The sequence below is a fragment of the Montipora capricornis genome, chromosome 4 (assembly GCF_036669925.1).
Source record: "Montipora capricornis isolate CH-2021 chromosome 4, ASM3666992v2, whole genome shotgun sequence".
NCBI classification, from domain to species: domain Eukaryota; kingdom Metazoa; phylum Cnidaria; class Anthozoa; order Scleractinia; family Acroporidae; genus Montipora; species Montipora capricornis.
In genome coordinates, this window is record NC_090886.1 from 39140433 (window position 1) to 39160179 (window position 19747).

Consider the following 19747-nt stretch of genomic DNA (forward strand, 5'->3'; position numbering starts at 1 on the left):
TTTACCATTTGTTAATTGATAGTTGTCTTTATGACACTGGAGACCATTTATTGGGTGATTACTTCAAGAAAGATAATAGTCTAATTGTCTTCTTTTGATTACTTCGATGCCCTGTAATCGGCAGGAAAACAAATCCACATGTAGAATAAATACAATAGGCCACTTTCGAAAATATCATAAGACTCCTTGTTTGTCCCTCCAAATTAAGCATTGTTTCCAGTTTCTCTCGGGACCATTGTAAATCCCAAAAGAAAACAAAAACAATGCTTATGCAAAATTTGGAGGGACAAACAAAGAGAATTATGGTATTTTCGAAAGTGGCTTATTTATCGGCATTTGTTAAGAAAGGTGAAATAAACGATCACATTGCGTTAACAAACCAGACTTATCATAAGTGCAAGCAAATAAGTGGATTTTATTTTAACTTGTTAACTTTGTACACAGTTTAAACTGAGCGCATTTTCATTCATAAACTGAGATTTATCTACAACCGACAGAGATTGTAAATTTTAACTGACAACCGACAAATTGATTAAATTTTAACTGGTGACCGACACGCGGTCCCCTTTCAGACCCTCTGTTAGGTTCATAGTGATATTACTAATGCCATCTATCAACACCGCACTGATGCTTTGCTTTAATTAGTCAACTGTCTGCTTTAAGATATTGTTATTGAAATTTTAATTACTTTGGACTTTCCCTAATGCATATAGCGATATTTCTTGTTTACAAACATTGAAGTCACATTCGTGATATTCAAATTTGCCAACCACGGAACAAAAGAAATCATCGTTTCAGCAGCCAGTTTGATTGGCATATTAATAACAATGGTGACATCACGGAAAAAAAAAGCTATAGCTGATCTGTTGGCGAAATATATACCTTTGAAGTAATCGGTATCTTTCTAGCGACGTTTGATCCGGCTCAAGATGTTGCGAAATATTCTTTTACGTTTCGGCTGCATGACGTTTTGAAATGGTGGTATTCGTTTCAAAGCGTTTTCAAGAGTTATTAGTAATGCCAAGATCAGTCATTCTAATGTTGCCTGTCTTAAAGTCTTACTCAAAGCCGTATGCATATTTTTCAGATAAACAGGCTCATTGAAGCATAGTTCGAATTTTTTTTTTTCGTCTAATGGATTTATTTTATCATCAAGACAGCGTAGTATCTTTCAGAGTCGTCGACTCTTGAGCAATGAATTAGTAAGCACCTTCTCTCATAGGGTGAGATTAAATGTGGATGCTTGAAGAAGAAAGCCCTTTTAATTTGATAGTCTTGTTGGTTTGATAATTGAAAAAATGTTCTTGACAATGCCTTTTCTTTCATGTTAAAAGGTCTTCGATTGTGCGTTGTTGACTTTACTGACTTTTGCCTAAATTTCTGGATTTAGTTTAATTGTATCTATATTCTAGTATCTAACCTTGAGAACAAGAACTGCAGTCAAAGTAACTTTTTCCAGGTGCCTTATTTTTGTGAACAAACGTGCCATTTGGACACCTCTTGCAACTGTCGCTGACAAAAGCCGAAGTGTCTGAGTAGTAACCACCTGTGGAGCATATAGATAATATCATGGTACTCTTTCTTGAAGAATAAAAAGCGCAACGAGACAGCAAAGCATCATAAGTACATACTGCTACTTCTACTACTACTAATATTGATAATAATAATAATAATAATAATAATAATAATAAAAATAAAAATTAGCAGTAGTAATAACGATAACGATAACGATAACGATAATGATAATGATAATGATAACAGAACAAAGAGTGACAGACAAATGCGAACCTGAGAACACAGACCAACTCAAAAAGAGAATACAGAAAGAAAGGGAATGAAAGATATGACAAAAGGTCACAAATGGTGATGATTACTTGAAAATAGAGACAGAAAGTTTCATCAAGACCTCGTAAGGGGAAATAGGCATTTTGCCGCTAGTGATCACATGATACAAAAGCCGCCACAATGGAGAGCAAATTGCACACTGGGACATGCAATGCTCTACCAACTGAGGTACGTCTAGATGAGACAGTTGCTTAAGTGCGAGCATCAACAATTTGAAAAACTATTTTAATGACAATGCATTGAAATACGAGCTGATTCAGATATGGAAATTAAACAAATGTACAATAATTGCTGTCAGATTGCGGGTTACCCGCACTTCAAATAAACGTTTCTTTCCTTCATCAGTCCTTTCACGGGAACACATGAGTCCAACAAATTGACCTGCTTCCAATTGCAATTGTGTGGCTTCATAGCTCAGTTGGTAGAGCATTGCACCAGCATCGTAATGGCCTGGGTTCGAATCCCGTTGAAGCCGCCTGATTTTTTTCTGGTGTCAAAATAAGAAATTTGCTTAAATTGTCCTGATTGATAAGTGCGAGCATCACTTCAATCTTTCGAAAAACTATCCAATTACAATGCATTGAAATACGAACTGATTCAGCTATGGAAGAAATGTACAATAACTGTTACTACAGTTGATCCCAGGTTTCAGCTGTGTTAGTTTCAGAGCGCGTGGAACCGAAGCTTTCGGGTCAACATTCGATCCGACATAAAGGAGAGTAAGAGATTTAGCGCGAGAAATGCGGAAAAAATAATGAAGGTTCTTTCCAGCATTTACGTTTTTCTTAGAACAAGGGAATCTAGAGTCGTTAAATGGAAGCTGCCCTTGTGTAGCACATTTGGGCTTGTTACTTCAGTTAACACATTCATATAGTTTACAGTGCCTTGCCATACTTAACTACAGTAAAATTAGGTCAGAAAAACCTCAAATTACTCGAAAAAAAAGCAAAGGAAACAGTCAAGAATCAAGGAATCACACAGTCCTTCAATAAGAAATTCTTGATTTGACCTGAACGCCTCGTTTTCGCGCCTTGAGACGTGCGCTCGACTGTAATAACAGCTATTATGCCTGTTATGATTGGATCACCAGTAGGAAACACATTAGTAACAAACACATTTGAATTGTGGCCAAGAAATAGGAATAGAGTGCTGCCGAGTTGAATTAACACAGAGAGCGTGCATCTTGGAAACTGTTAGTATCATACGGAAATGCTTAAAGGAAAGGAAAGGAAGGAAAGGAAGTTTATCTTGCGCTGGAGCACTAATTGGAGACACTGTAAGCTGAAATCAACAAATTAACGCAAAATCAAATCAAATGTTGAGTTTTGAGGAGAGGGGAAAACCGGAGTACCCAGAGAAAACCTCTCGGTGCAGAGTAGAGAACCAACCAACTCAATCCACATACGACGTTGAGTCTGGGAATCGAGCCCAGGCCACATTGTTGGGAGGCGAGTGCTCTCACTACTGCGACGTTAATTAGGATTTAGCTGGCATGGAGTCAAAGTGGAGGAAAGGTCAAAATATCTACTTGCAACTGCGTGGCAAAGAAATACTGGTAGAAGAAATAAACATGTGCAAGGTGATGTACGAACATTATATGTAGCTAGTAGACGTTGCACAAACTTTTTAAATAAATACTAGTGAGCAGCACAAAGCAACAGATCGTGTCAAGGTTTTAGGTTTTTATTTCTCCGACCGGTTTCGTCTGATTACGCAGACTTTATCAGGGGGTTTGAACAAGATGGTTAGAAAGAACTTATTTTATATCTCATTTCCATTTCCAAATCCAGTAGCTTTGTTACTACTTGCGAATTCCGAAAAAAAGCGACATGTAGAACATGTACAAAAGGTCTGCTACTCACAACAGGAAAGCCCAGTAGGAGAGTGTGGAGCAATAGGCCTTATTCAAGATAGCCGCCATGTTGGTTTTCAAATTGTGATGTAAATTAGCCATGTGTTATGCTGGTGGGCAAACATTGGAAAAAAGGCAAATTGCGGAAAATCATGTCTGGGAACTTAATTTGATCAATTTTAATATTACATTCGTGCATTTAAGACACAACTCTCGCACTTTAAAGCGGTTCTTGGTTTTCAATTCTTGTATGCATGAATGAGCTACTTTAGTGCATAGGATCTGTGTAAGCTTACCAGCAGGGCAGACTTTGCACCTTGGTCTGGTGTCAGAGATATCAACAAAAGTACCAGGCGGGCATGGGAGAAGCTTGGAGCCACTTCCTTCATAATTTCTGGCGAATCCAGCCTTAAGAAGCGCGTCTTGCAGCCATCCGCTTGAGGCAACTATAAATTCGGAGTCATCTTTCTCCACACCCCTGAAATTCAAAATAGATGAGCAGCTCTTCTAATCTAATATAGTCATTGAAACAGGACACGCTAGAAACAAGGTGGTTTCATAGTCAAGCAGTCCTGTCATGCCCTCTTTATTACCGTAATTTATGAACAAAAAGGCCACAGCCTCCTGCAATCTCAGTGCCTAGCCCTTACATATAAAGTTGCTCTTAATTTCCAAGAATAGAAAGAATAGAATCTGGAAAAACTCCTCCCAATTATTCGGCCGTTCAGGTGCTAAAGTAGTAAAGGTGACCGTCCATCTTAGCGAGCTATAAACTGTCTCCTCCTTCTGTTATTAGCTAAAAGCTATTCCCGAAGTATTTGATTTAAATAATTAATTAAGGCGGCATGACATTTACGCCAATAATGCCAAAAAACTAAAGAAAACTCTTAGTTTAACGCCGGCAACCCATAACAAAGAAACAATGGTTCCCATAATAGCCGTGGATAAGTATAAGCCACGGAATCTTCCTAGAATAAGCTAGCTTTAGATGAATCTTTAATAGATTTTGAATCATAGAGGTGACCCTTCTCAATCACAAGGCCTGTCATCAGTTTAATATGTAAGGCTTATGATGAATGGAAACTTTTGCTTTAACGATTCTCAGTTAAAAAGGTCGATTTAAAATTAATAATTACAGAATCGAGGGAAAGAAGCAAGTTGGCTCCGCACTTGCTTTATAAAGCAGGCGAATGCAATATGTTTTGGTAAATGGTACAGGTTCGGATCCTCTGCAAATCTCGACTGGAACATTCCCCTGAAGACAGGGCGCGACATTGTTTCAAACACCTACAGAATTCCGAACAATGTCGCGCCCTGTCTTCAGGGGAATGTTTCCATACTTTAGATCACGCCTCTACGACTTTTCAACTCAAGATAAAAGAAGCTTTTCATAATCAAAGAGAACAACCTTCTCTTAATCAACAACTGCATCACGTAAATCTAAAACTATCCTTTTAATTCTCACATTGTCACGTTTTATGCACATTCCGTTGTTACTGGCATAAGCACTTTTTTCCGTACTTATAAATTCAACTTAACGCTTTGTACATTAATCAACTGAACATGACAGACGTTTCTGTCGAAACATGTCTTGTAATTTCAAAAGTTTTGTCGTTTTCTTTAAATTTCTGACTTGCCTGCTGATATCAAGATCCTTTGGAAACTTCAAAATCTGAATCAAAATAACTTGCTCCTTGATATTTATGACTCCTATTTTACGAACATCGGAGAGGCCCACCGATATTGTACACGTTCAAGATCAAGCTAAAATTTGTTTATAACTCGGCCAAGAAATAATTATGGCAAATTCAGTGTTTCATTTTCCGCAGCCGATAATTGGAATAAAATACCTTTACGTATAAAAAATGCTTCCTCTCTCCAAAGCTTTACAAATGAGCTTAAAGATGATCTGCTTACGTCAGAAATCCGAGAATGACGTCCTGTTTAGTTGCAGTGGTATTGTGGCATTGTTTTGCTTTGTTTCGTTAGTTAGTTTGTTTACTTTCTGCTTCAAACGTATTTATTAACCTAGTTACAGTATATTTTATTTTATTTCATGGTTTCCACAACGTAGTCTAGCGTGTCTGCCTGCTATTTAAAATTAATTAATAATAATAATAATAATAATAATAATAATAATAATAATAATAATAATATCTTGTATTAAATGCTAGATTAGGTGTGCGAGCACTATCAACCCTGTGGGTTTTGGCTCGGAAACCTCCACATTTCTGTATAAAATGTATTATTAATTTGTATTGCTGTATGTGTGGAAATAAAGAAACCTATGGAACCTTTTTTCAACCTATGGTTTGTGAAACAGCTGAGAAGCAAATATCAGAAGTTGTATGCTCTCAGTCTCTGGCTCCTGACTGTGTACATTATAAGAGTGACGTAGTGTTTTAGCTTCTCTGTTGCGTCAGATATACTTACAATCGTACTGAGGTGGAAGTTTTGAATTCCCCAAACTATGTTCAATCTCTAATGTAATAAGTAGTCGAGTAAGGCTCATGATTGGCTTGATGGCTGTGGTTTCGCAAGAAAAAAAAGTACTTAATCTGTCCACTGAAAGATTACCGTCTGCTTTAGTCTTAAACGTTTGGGGCCGATTGCTTGAAGCCTGGTTAGCGCTAACGGTTGGTTAAGAGGTATCAAAACCAATAGGTTTTTTAAGCAGAAGTTAACACTGGTTAATGCTAACCATGCCTCGAGCAACCCAGGCCTAACTAATTGTATTGAAAGAGTGACGTGGTATTGGGGATTCTTTGCTTCTCAATCATGTGGAAATTTAAAATTAATGACTTAAATTCGTTGTAAGTCACTTAAACTACAAGCGTGGAGAGACGATAGAAGTGGAATTTTTTTGAACATTTTGGCACAACAATGTTGCAAGCCTCGTCATGGTGTTCACTTCAAATGTTCTGTTTCTACAATTGAGATAGTTGTCATTAAATTTCTGTCGGTATAAAGTTATATTGAAACCACGCAGTCTGGCGGCACAGTTAAGTTAACTTTTAAGGTACTCACAGGTGGACAACGCAGCTGTATTCCTTAAACTTGATGGTGCTAATTTTGCCTCCACGCAAAGTTCTAAACGCAATACAGTTAAAACAACGTGGCACAGTTTTTAGGGGAGACATAACCAGATCGATTACATTTAGTGTCTAGCTTAAGACCTTTCAGTTAAAATAGAGATCAACAATCAGGCGGAAAACTAAGTATATATTGATAAGTGGTAAATTGTGGCTGAAAAATTACCAACTGTCAAGTCAACACAATTTTAATACCTGATCTACATTGAAGTAGCTTTAACTACAGAGCTTCGGTGCTGTCAAACAGTCTACCTGAGGCAAAGATTGTCATGACCTTCCAAGAAACATCCTTAACTTTTCTCGGCAAACACGGGAAACGAATATAGTTTGTGCAGTCGAGGACATCGAATTGCCTCTCTTGCCATGCCTAGCATTGCAAGGAGTGACTGAGATTGCATACCAAACAAATAATAGGTACCATATGTCGAGGATGGGTGAAATTAAGACAACAATCGATAAGTTCTGTTTACATTCTACCTTTTTTTTTTAGGTCCTTTGTGTATTTAAAGTCAGGTGTAAAGGTCCTGTATCTCACATGTCATAAGACTCGGTATGCATAAGCTATTTCTCGAGCGCCTTTTTTCAATTCCGTTTATGAAAGGCTAAAGATAGACTTATTAGATGGGAAACTAGTTGCTTGGCAAAGGGCAAAAGGACAACTAAAAAGTCAGAATGTTCGGCCGGATTCGAACCAACGATCTCCGTAACCCCGCTCGGGTGCTCTACCCATTGCGATACTAGAACTCCTGTGGAGTTAGGTCGTTACTCTAGGTCCTGAATGGACAATGTGTCCCGCTGGTCTGCAGGCCTACAAAGTATACCTACAAGTTTTCAAATGCGACTATACACCTTATTCCAAAATGGCCGCCATTTTAGTCTTTTTGGTTCCATGAAAATTGGCCCTTATGGCCTCCTTTTCGAACGTAAAATTCAAAAGAAAATTTAACCTTGAGCGAGGCCATAAGGGCAAATTTGCATGGAAACAAAAGAATACTGAAATGGCGGCCATTTTGTATAAGGTGTATTGATATTTAAAAGGCGCTGTGTTACGACTAAAGACAAATTCAGCGATTGGGAACTGGCAACCAAATCAAGGGTAACATAAACTGAAAATAACTACTTGAAACATTGAAGAAATGTTTGAATAACTTGAACAGCAAATACAAAAGGAGGCAGTGTGGCCCAGTGGTTAGGGCGCTTGCCTTGATATCCGAAGATCCCGGGTTCAAGACCCGCTGTGACCACTCGTCCATTACCAGAAATTTAAGACAAAATGGCGGACGCCCAGACTCGACCCAGACCTTCCACTCTCTAAGAATGGCTTCCGATCGTTATAGAGAAATGTATGGAGAAAATTGAAGAAGTGGAAATTTCAGATCTAAAGTGGCATACACGACATTTGCCGACCTCTAAATGTAAAGTGTACGTACCATATCATTATTTACGGTAGTTTTGGTCTCTCGAAGGTTCGCCAACGTGCCGCCAACAACACATTTTACGAACGGCTGTTACAGTTCCTTGAGCTCTCTAATTCTTTCAAAAAAGCTCAGAGGTGCCTACCTTCCCTCCACATTTTAGAGCATTTCGTTGATGTGAATCCTTGGTGCCGACCTCTCTAATCGTCGATCGATGTTCAAACTTTAAAACGTGATAAAAATTAGCCTTTATCCATTCCCCAAATTGCCGCCCAAATTGCGATAAAAGAGGTAAAAATACATCCATTTTTGCGATAAAAGCGGTACAAAACGCACCACTGCGCTTATTATTCCTTATGAAAAGTAGGGTTTCTGTCTCCAGTTTGTTTTGATCGCCACCTTTACAGGTGGGTACTTCATATATGATTATTATTATACAAAATATTGCTGGCTAAGTGTACTGTGGGCTCTGATTTTTGAAAATTATTTTTAGTCTGCCAAGTCACACGCATGAAACGAAGTTGTTTCTTCTCTCTAAAATCGTCATTCGAACAGGAGCCCAGACTCTAGTTTCCCCTTTTTCATTCTCCCTTGTATTGACAATCTCAAAAAAGAAATTAAATTGATTCAGATCCTTTGATAGTGTGTTATTTCAGTCCTTGTTTTTTCTATGTACTGCTTTCTTTATGCCGCCATCTTGATAATTTGAAACCGCGTGCCAAATACTTCGCGGGCGCAAAATGTCGCCGATTTCTGGTAATGCGAATTTGATCCTGGTGGTCCCTGGTTCAACGTCCCCGCTGCACTTGTAAATAGCCAACTGGTTTGCCTCCGGCCAGTTGGGATTCTTAACAGTTGTTGTTTCGTTGTGTTTCATTGGCCCTGAAAAGCCCCTATGGGGAGCGGTCAATTAAGTATGCATGTATGTATGTATGATGAGCAAAGTTAAAGTAGTTTAAAATGGATTGCAATTGGGGTTTTGAAAACTGTTCAGCCTGGCAGTTTTTCAAAGTTTATCTCTGTTGTTTGTAACAGAAATCATGTGTACACGGCAGACATTTTTTTGTCACGAAGCTTTAATTTGCGTTGTTTTAAAGTAATTTTTCGGTGAACGTTAAGTTGCATAGCGAGTAGGAGTGAGTAATTGTTAAAAGTACACAGAATGAGCTGCACTGCCGTGACATGCCTCTTTAAGGTGCAATGGTATGTCCCGCCGACCAGCGAGACAAATTGTTCATTCAGGACCTAGATAAACTACCTAGAACCCAAAGAGATCTGGTAGCTCAATTAGTAGGGGCATCCGGCCGGTTTTAGGGCGATCGTATGTTCGAATCCTGCCTAGGAGAAGCCTAGGGCTAGTTTCCCATCCTTCTCAGGGGCACATTGCACCTTAAACATCAATAGTTGCATAGTCGTAATAGAGTGTATTTACAGTTAAATGATTGTGTGGTTTATTATCCCAAAAATGAAAATAACTTCGGTCACAATTTATCTATAAAAACCTCAAAGTAATCTTTTCATGCTCTGCTATTCAAGATGCCACAGGAACTGCACACATTAAGTTTTTAGGACTCAGCAGTGTAACGAAGTGCCTATGGCAGAGCGGGCCGCTTGATTTTGAACATTCTCTGCATTGCGCAGAATGGCCATTCATGAGGCACTTGCGCGGGATATTCAAATCACGGAGATATTATCGGGGCCTCCAATTACAAAGGAAGAACGCCATTTTGCCGAAATAGTCGAAGAGATTTGCATTTTACTCGCTCTCCTAAGGGCGAAGTATATAGACACAGCGAGATTTTGAAGAAGAAAGATAGCTTTACACAGTTACATACTCCTTATTCCATTTTCGATTAGCCAACGGCAAGTTGTGTCCTTTTTACTTCGAAATTTAACAAAGTACGACACTTTTAGTCTAGGAAGAGCTACATTAGTACATGGTCCAATAAAACCAAACAGGCACTCCAACTAGATTACGCAAATCGTATAATTTATTCCAACAAGATTATTCGATCTAAAGAAAAGAACGAAATACATTTGAGAAACCGAACAGGATTCATCGGTACATAAACACGCGAGTAAAACTATTAACTAGAATTACAGCATTGAATACTTACTTCTTTGACGATGTCTAGAAGGATTGTTTCACGGTGTACAGGTCAGCAACAGATAAAATAGCTCAGAGTATAACAGAAAACGGGTCAGCGAGACAGATTAGCAAAACATGCATATATCTTCGAATCTGAAATGTCTGAACTGAAAAACTGACTTATTCACGTGGCTTAATTACATCAGTTAGTGTCAATCAAAAATCAATCAGGAAATCAAGTTAATAATTCATTGTATTGACGAAACACTCTCCGCCCCGATAAGGGCGTAGTCCTTATCATAGCAAACGTTCGTTTAATCATCGCCTTCAGCAGGGTGAATGACAGCAGTTTTTGTTACTGGACGGCTGTACTCTCCGGTGGCTGTCTTGACTGTAACGTTTCGAACGCGTCCATCAGCTCCGGGGTATACTTTGGTTACTCTGCCTACAGCCCACTTGCCTCTCACAGCGTTCATATCGGCTACCGTAACTATTTCATCAACTTTGACATTGCGGTTCTCAACGTGCCACTTCTTCCTTGGTACTAAGGTAGGAAAGACATCTCTGGTCTAGAGTTTCCAGAATGAGTCAACTACTCTTTGCACGAACTCCACTCGCTTACGGGGATTTCTGGTATCCTTAAACGGACCTTGTAGTACCTCCCGAGTTGCTCTTCCAAGGAGCATGTCGTTCGGACACAGGTAAGCTCCGTCGTCTGGATCATTAGGGATGCACTCGATGGGACGTTGATTCAACAGGTTCGCGATCTCTAGAAGGCAGGTGTACAACTCGAATAGCGTCAGAAGTTGTTCGCCGATTGCAATCTTCAGTGATCTCTTACAGCTCTTTACAAGGGCTTCTGCACATCCGTTTTGGTGTGGCGCAGCTGGCGTTGTGAAGATCCACTTAATCTCCTTTTCTCCTCAGAACTGACTTAACCGATTGCCATCTAGGCCTTTCACCATTTCTCTCAGTTCGTTAGCGACCCCAACCATTTGCGTTCCGTTATCGCTCAATATCACTGCTGGGTATCCTTGGATTGAAAATAACCTGCGAAGCACTTGCATGAACTCCATTGTAGTAAGGTCAACTGCTAACTCTAGATGGACAGGTCTCGTGTTCAACCTCGTGAATATGACGCCATGGTACTTGGCCGTCTTGCTTCTTCCTATTTTAACGTTATAAGGACCAAAGTAATCACATGCGGTGTAGTAAAATGGCGGTGTGTGTGGTGCTAAACGGAGAACAGGAAGGTCTGCCATTAGTTGCGTCTCAGCCTTGTGCGCCATTTCACGGCAGAATCCACACTTAAATTTCACGGACTTGCTTAGCTTGTTAGCTTTTAAGATCCAAAACTTCCTCCTTGTCTTGCCTGTGGTCGCTGCTACACCGGAGTGTCCGTACTGATGAGCGTGTCTTGTTACCAGTAAGGAAATCCAGTGATCACTTGGAAGAAGGGCAGGGTGCCTCGTTTCGTATGACACGAGGGCTTCAGCCACTCTTCCTCCAACTCTGATGATTCCGTTTTGGTCTCTGAACGGGCTGAGCGATTTGAATTCGCCCCTATCCAGTCTGCTGTAAAGGGTTGCCTGTGCTTGGTTTGTCCAGTAAATTTCTGCTTGCTGAAGCTCCTCGGGGGTCAGCGGTCCTTCCTTTCCGTGCTGGTTGTATTTTCTCAGTCGTATCTTTTCTGCTAGCCTGCGTATTCGTGCCGTCACACGGATCAGTTTTCTCCAGCTTGAGAACTTGCGTGGATCAATACCATTGCTAGCTTTAGGTGCTCACTGCTGTGACTGCGGTCAGTATCTGCATCTGACGGCGTTCCATGTCTACATTCGGAGCTGGTGGGGATGTCGTAATCGGCCACTGACTTTCTGGTTGGTACAAGAACTCTGGGCCACGCTTCCATCTGCCTTGTAACTCATTAACGCGGATACCTCACGGCAGGTTTTCAGCTACATTATCTTGACTGGGGATATGCTTCCACTGGTTTGGATCTGTGTTACTTTGAATTTCTCCCACTCTCGAGGAGACGAACGGCTTAAAGCTGCGCGACGGACTTTGAATCCAGGCCAAGGTGATCCTACTATCGCTAAAGAACTTAATATCTTTAAACTGTATCCTAGATTCCTCCTGAATGGATTTAGCTAGGCGACTTGCGAGAACGGCTGCTTGTAGCTCCAAGCGCGGAATTGTCAGCTGCTTCAGCGGGGATACTCGAGACTTTGCTGCGATGAACTTGACTGCGTAGGTGTTGTCATCTGGCGTGCGTAGGCACATGCTCCGAGCGCGTCTTGTGATGCGTCAACGAAAACGCATAACATTGGCGGTTCCACAGCATTGACTACTGTTAAACATCTTTCGAAGGACACATTGTCTAGTTCCTTAATTTCCTGGAAGAGTGAAATCCAGGTTTCCTGAACTGCTAGTGGTGCCTCGTCATCCCAGTCCCGCCCCAGGTGCCACAGTCTTTGCATTCCTATCTTTGTTCTGACGATGAATGCTGCTGCAAATCCAATCAGATCGTAAATGCGAGCCACTTGACTCAGGATCATTCTTTTGGTCATCTTTTGCACATGGTTTGGCTTCACTAGGTCTGCTGCCACTCTGAAGTGAAACTTGTCCGTTTCAAAATTCCACAGGGTGCCCAGGATCTTCCCTTCATCTCCTTTGAACATGTTAATTTCTTTCTCTACATCACCGTTCACTTTCGCTTTAAGCATGTTGTTAGAAATCCAATCTTTAACTTTAAATCATCCCGTCTTCAAAACAGTGTCTATGTCATTTGTTAATTTCCGAGCTTCCTTTTCTGTATCTACAGACTTACAGATGTCATCCATGTACGTGTTGTTCGTGAGCACTTCGGCTGCTTCTGGGTAGCTTGCCTTGTTCTCTTGGGCTGTTTTTCTTAGAGCTATTTGCGCCATGGCGGGTGCAGGCCTATCCCCAAATGTCAAAACTGTTTTGACATAAGTGTCAGGTTCTCTGTCTGGTTCCATGTTCCTCCAGAGATTGCCATGTACGTGTTGATCTCTTTCGGGAATGAGGATCCGATGATACATCTTGGAGATGTCTCCCAGTACTGCAACTTCCCTCTCGCGAAATCTCAAGACAACTCCAAATATACCGGTCAGGACCTTTTTTTCCAGTAATCGTTCAGAACATGTCCTTGGAATGTAGAGGATGAATTGAAAACAATTCGAACAGGTGTGCTCTTCTTGTCTGGCCTTATTACAGCATGATGTGGGATGTAATGAACAGGTCCATTATACTTGTCTTGTTCTTCCTTTGACAGCTTTCGCGCAAATTCATTCTTTCCATTTCCTCCATCTGTTTGCAGTAAGCTTCAGCTTGTTCAGGATTTTTTTTCAGGCGTCGTTCTGTTGACTCCAGGAGTTTTATTGCGAAACCTCTGTTGTCTGACAGTAGGTTAGGGTCTTTCTTCCAAGAGTAAGGGATCATCCATTGGTTTTCGACTTTGAAACACGACTCCTCTATGAGCTTAGCTTCTTCTCTTTCTGTTTGGGTCAGTTTGTCAGCATTGCAGACGCAGGGTTTCACGGCCACGCCCATAGTTTCGGTTGTCCAAAAGTCTGTTAAGTCTATTGGTGAGGCGTACTTGACGTGCAATATGTTGGTTACGTCACTGATCTGCTCTGGTTTTCCTCAAAAAACCACCCATGCAAGTGGAGACTTGCGGGCTAGCAGGTGGTCTACTTGTCTTGTCTCACCAGCATGCATATGTGCGTGATCAATGCCGATTAACAGGTCAACGTGCCCTTTGCCACGGCGAAATCTGGTGTTTGGTAGGCCAAGAACCTCCGGTAAGTGCGAGGTTTTCACTGCTGGAATCTCGTCACTGATACTGTGAATGCCGATTGCTTTAACGGTAAAACGCTTGTTGTTGTGAATACAGGTTAGCTGAACATTGTACTCCTTTGTTTTCATTGCTTCGTCCTCTCCACCAACTTTAGTAATGGTTATGGACACATCTTTTCCCTTCAAACCGAGAGTTTCAGCGGTTTCCTGTCGGATGAGACTTACTTGGGCCCCCGAGTCCAGAAGCACGTTTCCGAATTTAAAGAGACCGTTAGCGTTGCCGATGTTAGCAGATAAAACGGGAAGAATTGCTTCAGTGGGGCTGGCTGTAGTGGCGACGCTAATCCTCACGGGATTTCTCTTGTGTAGGAGTTGGTGGTGGTGTTGTGGACACCGCGTTCCATTCTCCAGCTTTGTGCACTGTTGTTTGTGATTGCAGTTATCCATAGTGTGTCCTCTGCCGGCCCTTTTCAAGCAGCTGAAACACAGGTGATTTGCCTTTGCAGTTGCGATCCGGTCGTCAACACTGAGGGATATGAATTTCGGGCATTGATCAGGCCAGTGTGATGAAGTTTTGCACAACCAACATATGTGCCAAACGGGTTTGTTGCTATCAGACTTGAAGTGATACACAGGGCTTTTACCGGATGAGCCCACTCTGATTGGGGCTGTGGCACGCATTCGCGATTTCATTTCAACATTCATCCAATTCATCAACGCTTCAAGGGTAGCGGGTTTCTTTTCTTTTTCCAGATCTCTCGCCCAAACTTTTCTATCATCAGCGCACATCTTCTGTTCAATTACCGGAAGCATGTGGCTATTGTTCATGTCACTAGGGAGACCGACTAACTTTAAGGTATTGTAACATCTTTTCACCAGATGTACGAGGTCACAAAATCGCGCGTCCTCCCCATCCTGCAAGGCTTTGAATGGAATAATGTCCTGAGTCACAGTGTCTGACACAAATCTTGGGTCGCCATAGATGGAGTCAAGGTATACCCAGGCGGCGTCGTAGTCGCTTCCGATTCCCGTAATGAGCTCGAGTGGCTTGTCTCCCAGGGACGGGCGCAGGAGCGTGATTGAATCTCGTTTTGAGTACTTCGCTTCTATTGCGTGCTTGAAATCTGAGCGAAAGATACCATAATTTCGGACATTCCCAGCGAAAACAGGTAGCTTCGGTCTTTCCAGTTTAAAGCCACACGCAGCGCTGTTATCGTTGTCGCCAGAGCTTCCGGTCTCGGTTACACTACTATTGTTAGGATGACTTTGAGGCGCTTGCGAAATATCAACAGAACCTGTGCTTTGACTATTGTGGTGACCAGTTTGTTCAACAGAGTTATTTGAAGTGTTTTCAATGTTTGCATTGTCAACAACTTCAATAATTTCAGCTGAATTAGTGAAACTGTCATCAACTGTACCTTTGTTCCCTGATGATTGCATGCTTGAAATTCCGCTAACACTGGCTTCTGGTTCTGCGCTACTTATGTGTTTCCCTGCGAAGCCGGTTTTCAGTGGTTCCTTTCCCTTATTAACTAAGTCATCCAGATAAATCTTTGCTTGAATTTCAGTGTCCATGAAAAGTTCCTGACATTCTTCCATCCAACGTTCCTGAACTTCGAACTCCTCATCGTCTTCAATTAATTTTGAATAGCTCTCGTGTTTCACCACGAGGTAATGGAATGCATTTTAGAGGCTATTTAATGCGTCCTTTACCTCTGTACCAGGTCGTTTAAGTTCAATCCGTTTGGACAACGCTTCCCTACATCTTGTGAGGGTTGCCTTCGCAGTCCTCCTGTCCAGCTTTGCGCCTTTAATTGCGTCTTCTGCCATGTGTTTGGTTCTCCCGCAGTGTTTAGATCCTTGCCAAACTGTACTTTTTCTCAACCAAGAAATCGAATGAAATGGTCCAATAAAACCAAACAGGCACTCCACCTAGATTACGCAAATCGTATAATTTATTCCAACAAGATTATTCGATCTAAAGAAAAGAACGAAATACATTTGAGAAACCGAACAGGATTCATCGGTACATAAACACGCGAGTAAAACTATTAACTAGAATTACAGCATTGAATACTTACTTCTTTGACGATGTCTACAAGGATTGTTTCACGGTGTACAGGTCAGCACAGATAAAATAGGTCAGAGTATAACAGAAAACGGGTCAGCGAGACAGATTAGCAAAACATGCATATATCTTCGAATCTGAAATGTCTGAACTGAAAAACTGACTTATTCACGTGGCTTGATTACATAAGTTAGTGTCAATCAAAAATCAATCAGGAAATCAAGTTAATAATTCATTGTATGGACGAAACAGTATTCAGAGGCATTTCATTGCTTCTGGAAAATTTTGTTTAAAAGATTAAACTACCAAAAATTGTCGTTTAATCGTTGCATTGACTTAGGTTCCGTGAAAAACGATCAACATATATATATTAAAGCCCATAGATAACATAGAAACGGTCGATAAATTAGGCATGAATTTAAACTGTAACAGTTCAAGCTTGTCCACAGGAAATTACTCCAATGACTTTGCATTAATACTTACATAACAGGTTTGATATTTTTGCTATTGTCAAACGATGCCAGGTCAAATGTCCTTAGCTTCGTCCGAATCATGAATCTGCAGAAGATATAATTACTTTGCTAGTGAAATTCTGTCCGAGTTACTGATTTTGAGTTGGCAAAATAAAGCTTTTATCGTGCTATCTATCGTATCGTCCCACAACTGAGTTTTAGGCTCACGTATATGATTCTATTTAAGCGGTTACAGCCTATCTTTGAAGTTGTGAAACGTCGCTCAGTTCTCAGTTAAAGGTAAAGAAGAATTATTTATTCATTTATAACAAGTGAAAGGTAAAAGCAACAGGACTCCGGCTCCCCACGTGGTATTCTCAAATTAATTGGGCAAACCACTCCTCCGAGAATTCAATGTTCTATTTTTTTCGTTTATGTGTCGGTTCTTTAGCTTCCCAGAACAGATATTGTGAGGCATGGCCTACCGTTTACAGTTTTTAAAATGCCCATAATGTGATAATTTTTATTTTCCTATTTGAAAGTCCATATCAAAATGAAATTTTGCGATTCATCAGTCGCGATTCATCATCATCATCATCATCATCATCATCATCATCATGATTTTATTTCAAAGTTTAAATCTAACAGTCTTTCGAATTGAAAATATGCATGAAATATGCATATAGCATATAGTTAATCGAGGCGGGCTGTGTATCTTAAAATCAAATTTGGCAAATCAGATTAATAGTAAATCCGGTAGCAACTAAAATGAAAATAAAATAAAATAAATACGTATACATAGGTATACATAAGGATAAAAATTAGATTAATAGTAAATCAGGTAAAGAAATAAATTGAATAGAATAAAAATAAAGTTAAATAAATAGGTATACACAGATATTAGCTAGCATTGACATAGATAGAGCAAGAACCTACAAGAAGAAATGAAACATAAGGAAGTAATGAATAATGAAAGCTAGGGTGTGATTAATGATGACTAGTAATTTTTGGCGTCTTATGCCTTGTATGCATACAGACCCCTAAGTAAGAGGCAGATCTTGTCAGTCAGTTTGTCACTTTGAGGACGAGAACACACGTGACAGTCTGGCTTGTAGACTGGGTACTAGTAATTACGAGTTATTGTTTTCAAGTGTCGGCCATTGCTTCTAGCGTTCGTCGCTTGTAAATCTGCGGTCGTTATTCCTGTTTTGGGAAAATTTTGAAGAGATTTCCGTCGCAAATTAGTTGTAATTGTTCAAGGTAAGTTATTTCTGTTTCAAAATTGATCTGTCGTGCTGTTTCAGATTGGTTTTCTTTCTTTCTTTCATTTCGAAAATTAACTACACTTTCTTGGCTTGTTTGTTCTTTGTTATTTCATCCAGGTGACGTCGCTGAGTGGAGTTTCCTCGGCGATATCGATACGGGAGTTGTTTACTCACGCAAGCCGACTCGGCTTACGTTTAGTGTTGATTGCACTGAAGCTAAGACGCTTTCGCAAGCCCACATTCATTGACTTCATTGGCTTGAAATCCGGTGTGCGTTGCGCCACATTCCTCACAAGTATCTCACAAGCTATCACAAACCAGTATTTATCGGCTTGAAATGTCGGTGTGGGTTACACCCCAAACTGAAAGAGTTATTGTACTCTAAAAAAAAATTGCATTGAATAAGAGTTTTGCACTCTTGTCTGCTACTAGCTGCCAGCATGGGAACAACAATTGAACAGTACCGGTCAAGGATCGGCTGTCACAGCAATTTTGTGAAAGCCAAGCATGCATTTTCACGTGTGTGAGGGCGATTTTGGAATACGATGCTTATGATGTTTCGCTTAAATGTGTTTTACTTGCCAACATTAAAACAAGTTGTTGGACATTACAAGTCGTGTAATGAGGTGATGTTTTGGTTTACACAAATGATGTGCTACAATGTTTACATCCCATTGCTTATAAGGCAAGCAAATGATGTGGAGGAAAATCCAGGTTCTACAATATTTGATATCATTGATCCAACAACTTTTGTGTCCGTTGACTCTAGTCAAGGAAATGAAGCAATATTTGGTGTGAATGCTGGTAAGCAATGTGTAGCTGTAGCAATGTCACTTACTGATATTATATACCATCAAATACAAGATAATTCTACTTTGATAACTCTACTTTGAACAATATGTTGGTTTTTTTGGAATAATCTATCTGTAAGATGTTATGAGCAAACAAATGATTATTTGCTGTTAACTGGTGTTCCAGACATGGTTTCAATATTTGTTAAAGTGTATTCATTACAATATAGTGTATTAATGCCAGTAGTTAACAAACAAAAATTATTGTAATTCTGTTAACAATTTTGAAAATACTTCTAGAAGTGAATTTCTAAGAGACATCAGTTAACAGCAAATAGTCATTTGTTTGCACAAAACACCTTTTAGCACCGCATAGATTATTTCCAATAACCAAAATATTGTTCAAAGTAGAATTAGTCCACAATTTGATGTTATATAATAGCAGTAAGTGACATTGCTACACATTGCTTACCAGCATTCACACCAAAGATTGCTTCATTTCCTTGACTAGAGTCAGTGGACACAGTGGTTGCTGGATCAATGATATCAAATATTGTAGGACCTGGATTTTCCCCCACATCATCACCTGTATTATTTTTTTTAGTATTGCGAATGCTGTGTGTACCATCAATGTTTATTACTGCTACTCCAGTAGATGCTGCTAGTAACACTGTTGGATTCTCAGGATTTATTGGAGCATGCCTATAGATTTTTACTACAGTGTTGTAAATTGTTTTAATCAAATGGCTTTTCCCAGCACTACCACCTCCAGTTATAAACAAATAAACTGGTTCAACATTTTGTGACTTCAGGCTGTTGAGGTTTTCATTTATTTCTAGTCCATGAAAGCACCCTGTTGAAAGCTTTGTATTTCATTTTTAATTATTTAATGATCTAACTGATTGACGTAATTGGTCATCAGATATTCCTCTTGGCTGTTTATACATTGTTATTGCTGATGGACTGTGATTTCCAGTAGTTTGGGAATTTGCACCAAGCTCTGAGGGTACTTGTTCATTGAACCTTATCTACTGATGATTCATCATGGAATTCTAGTTG

At 40.1% G+C, this 19747-nt stretch overlaps 1 protein-coding gene, 1 long non-coding RNA gene and 1 other non-coding gene across 3 annotated transcripts; 2 read left to right on the forward strand and 1 right to left on the reverse strand.

Moving 5' to 3' along the window:
• The first annotated feature begins 2248 nt into the window (after positions 1 to 2248).
• Positions 2249 to 2320, forward strand: Trnaa-agc (transfer RNA alanine (anticodon AGC)). Its single transcript has one exon. It is a non-coding gene; the product is annotated as a tRNA-Ala (tRNA).
• An 11639-nt stretch (positions 2321 to 13959) lies between these two features.
• On the reverse strand, positions 13960 to 15711 carry LOC138044936 (uncharacterized). The gene has a single exon (XM_068891314.1). The coding sequence runs from the start codon at positions 15709 to 15711 to the stop codon at positions 13960 to 13962; it is 1752 nt and encodes a 583-aa protein (XP_068747415.1).
• A 2060-nt stretch (positions 15712 to 17771) lies between these two features.
• Positions 17772 to 18510, forward strand: LOC138044711 (uncharacterized). The gene is made up of 2 exons (XR_011131495.1): positions 17772 to 17892; positions 18015 to 18510. It is a non-coding gene; the product is annotated as an uncharacterized lncRNA (long non-coding RNA).
• Positions 18511 to 19747: the final 1237 nt, after the last annotated feature.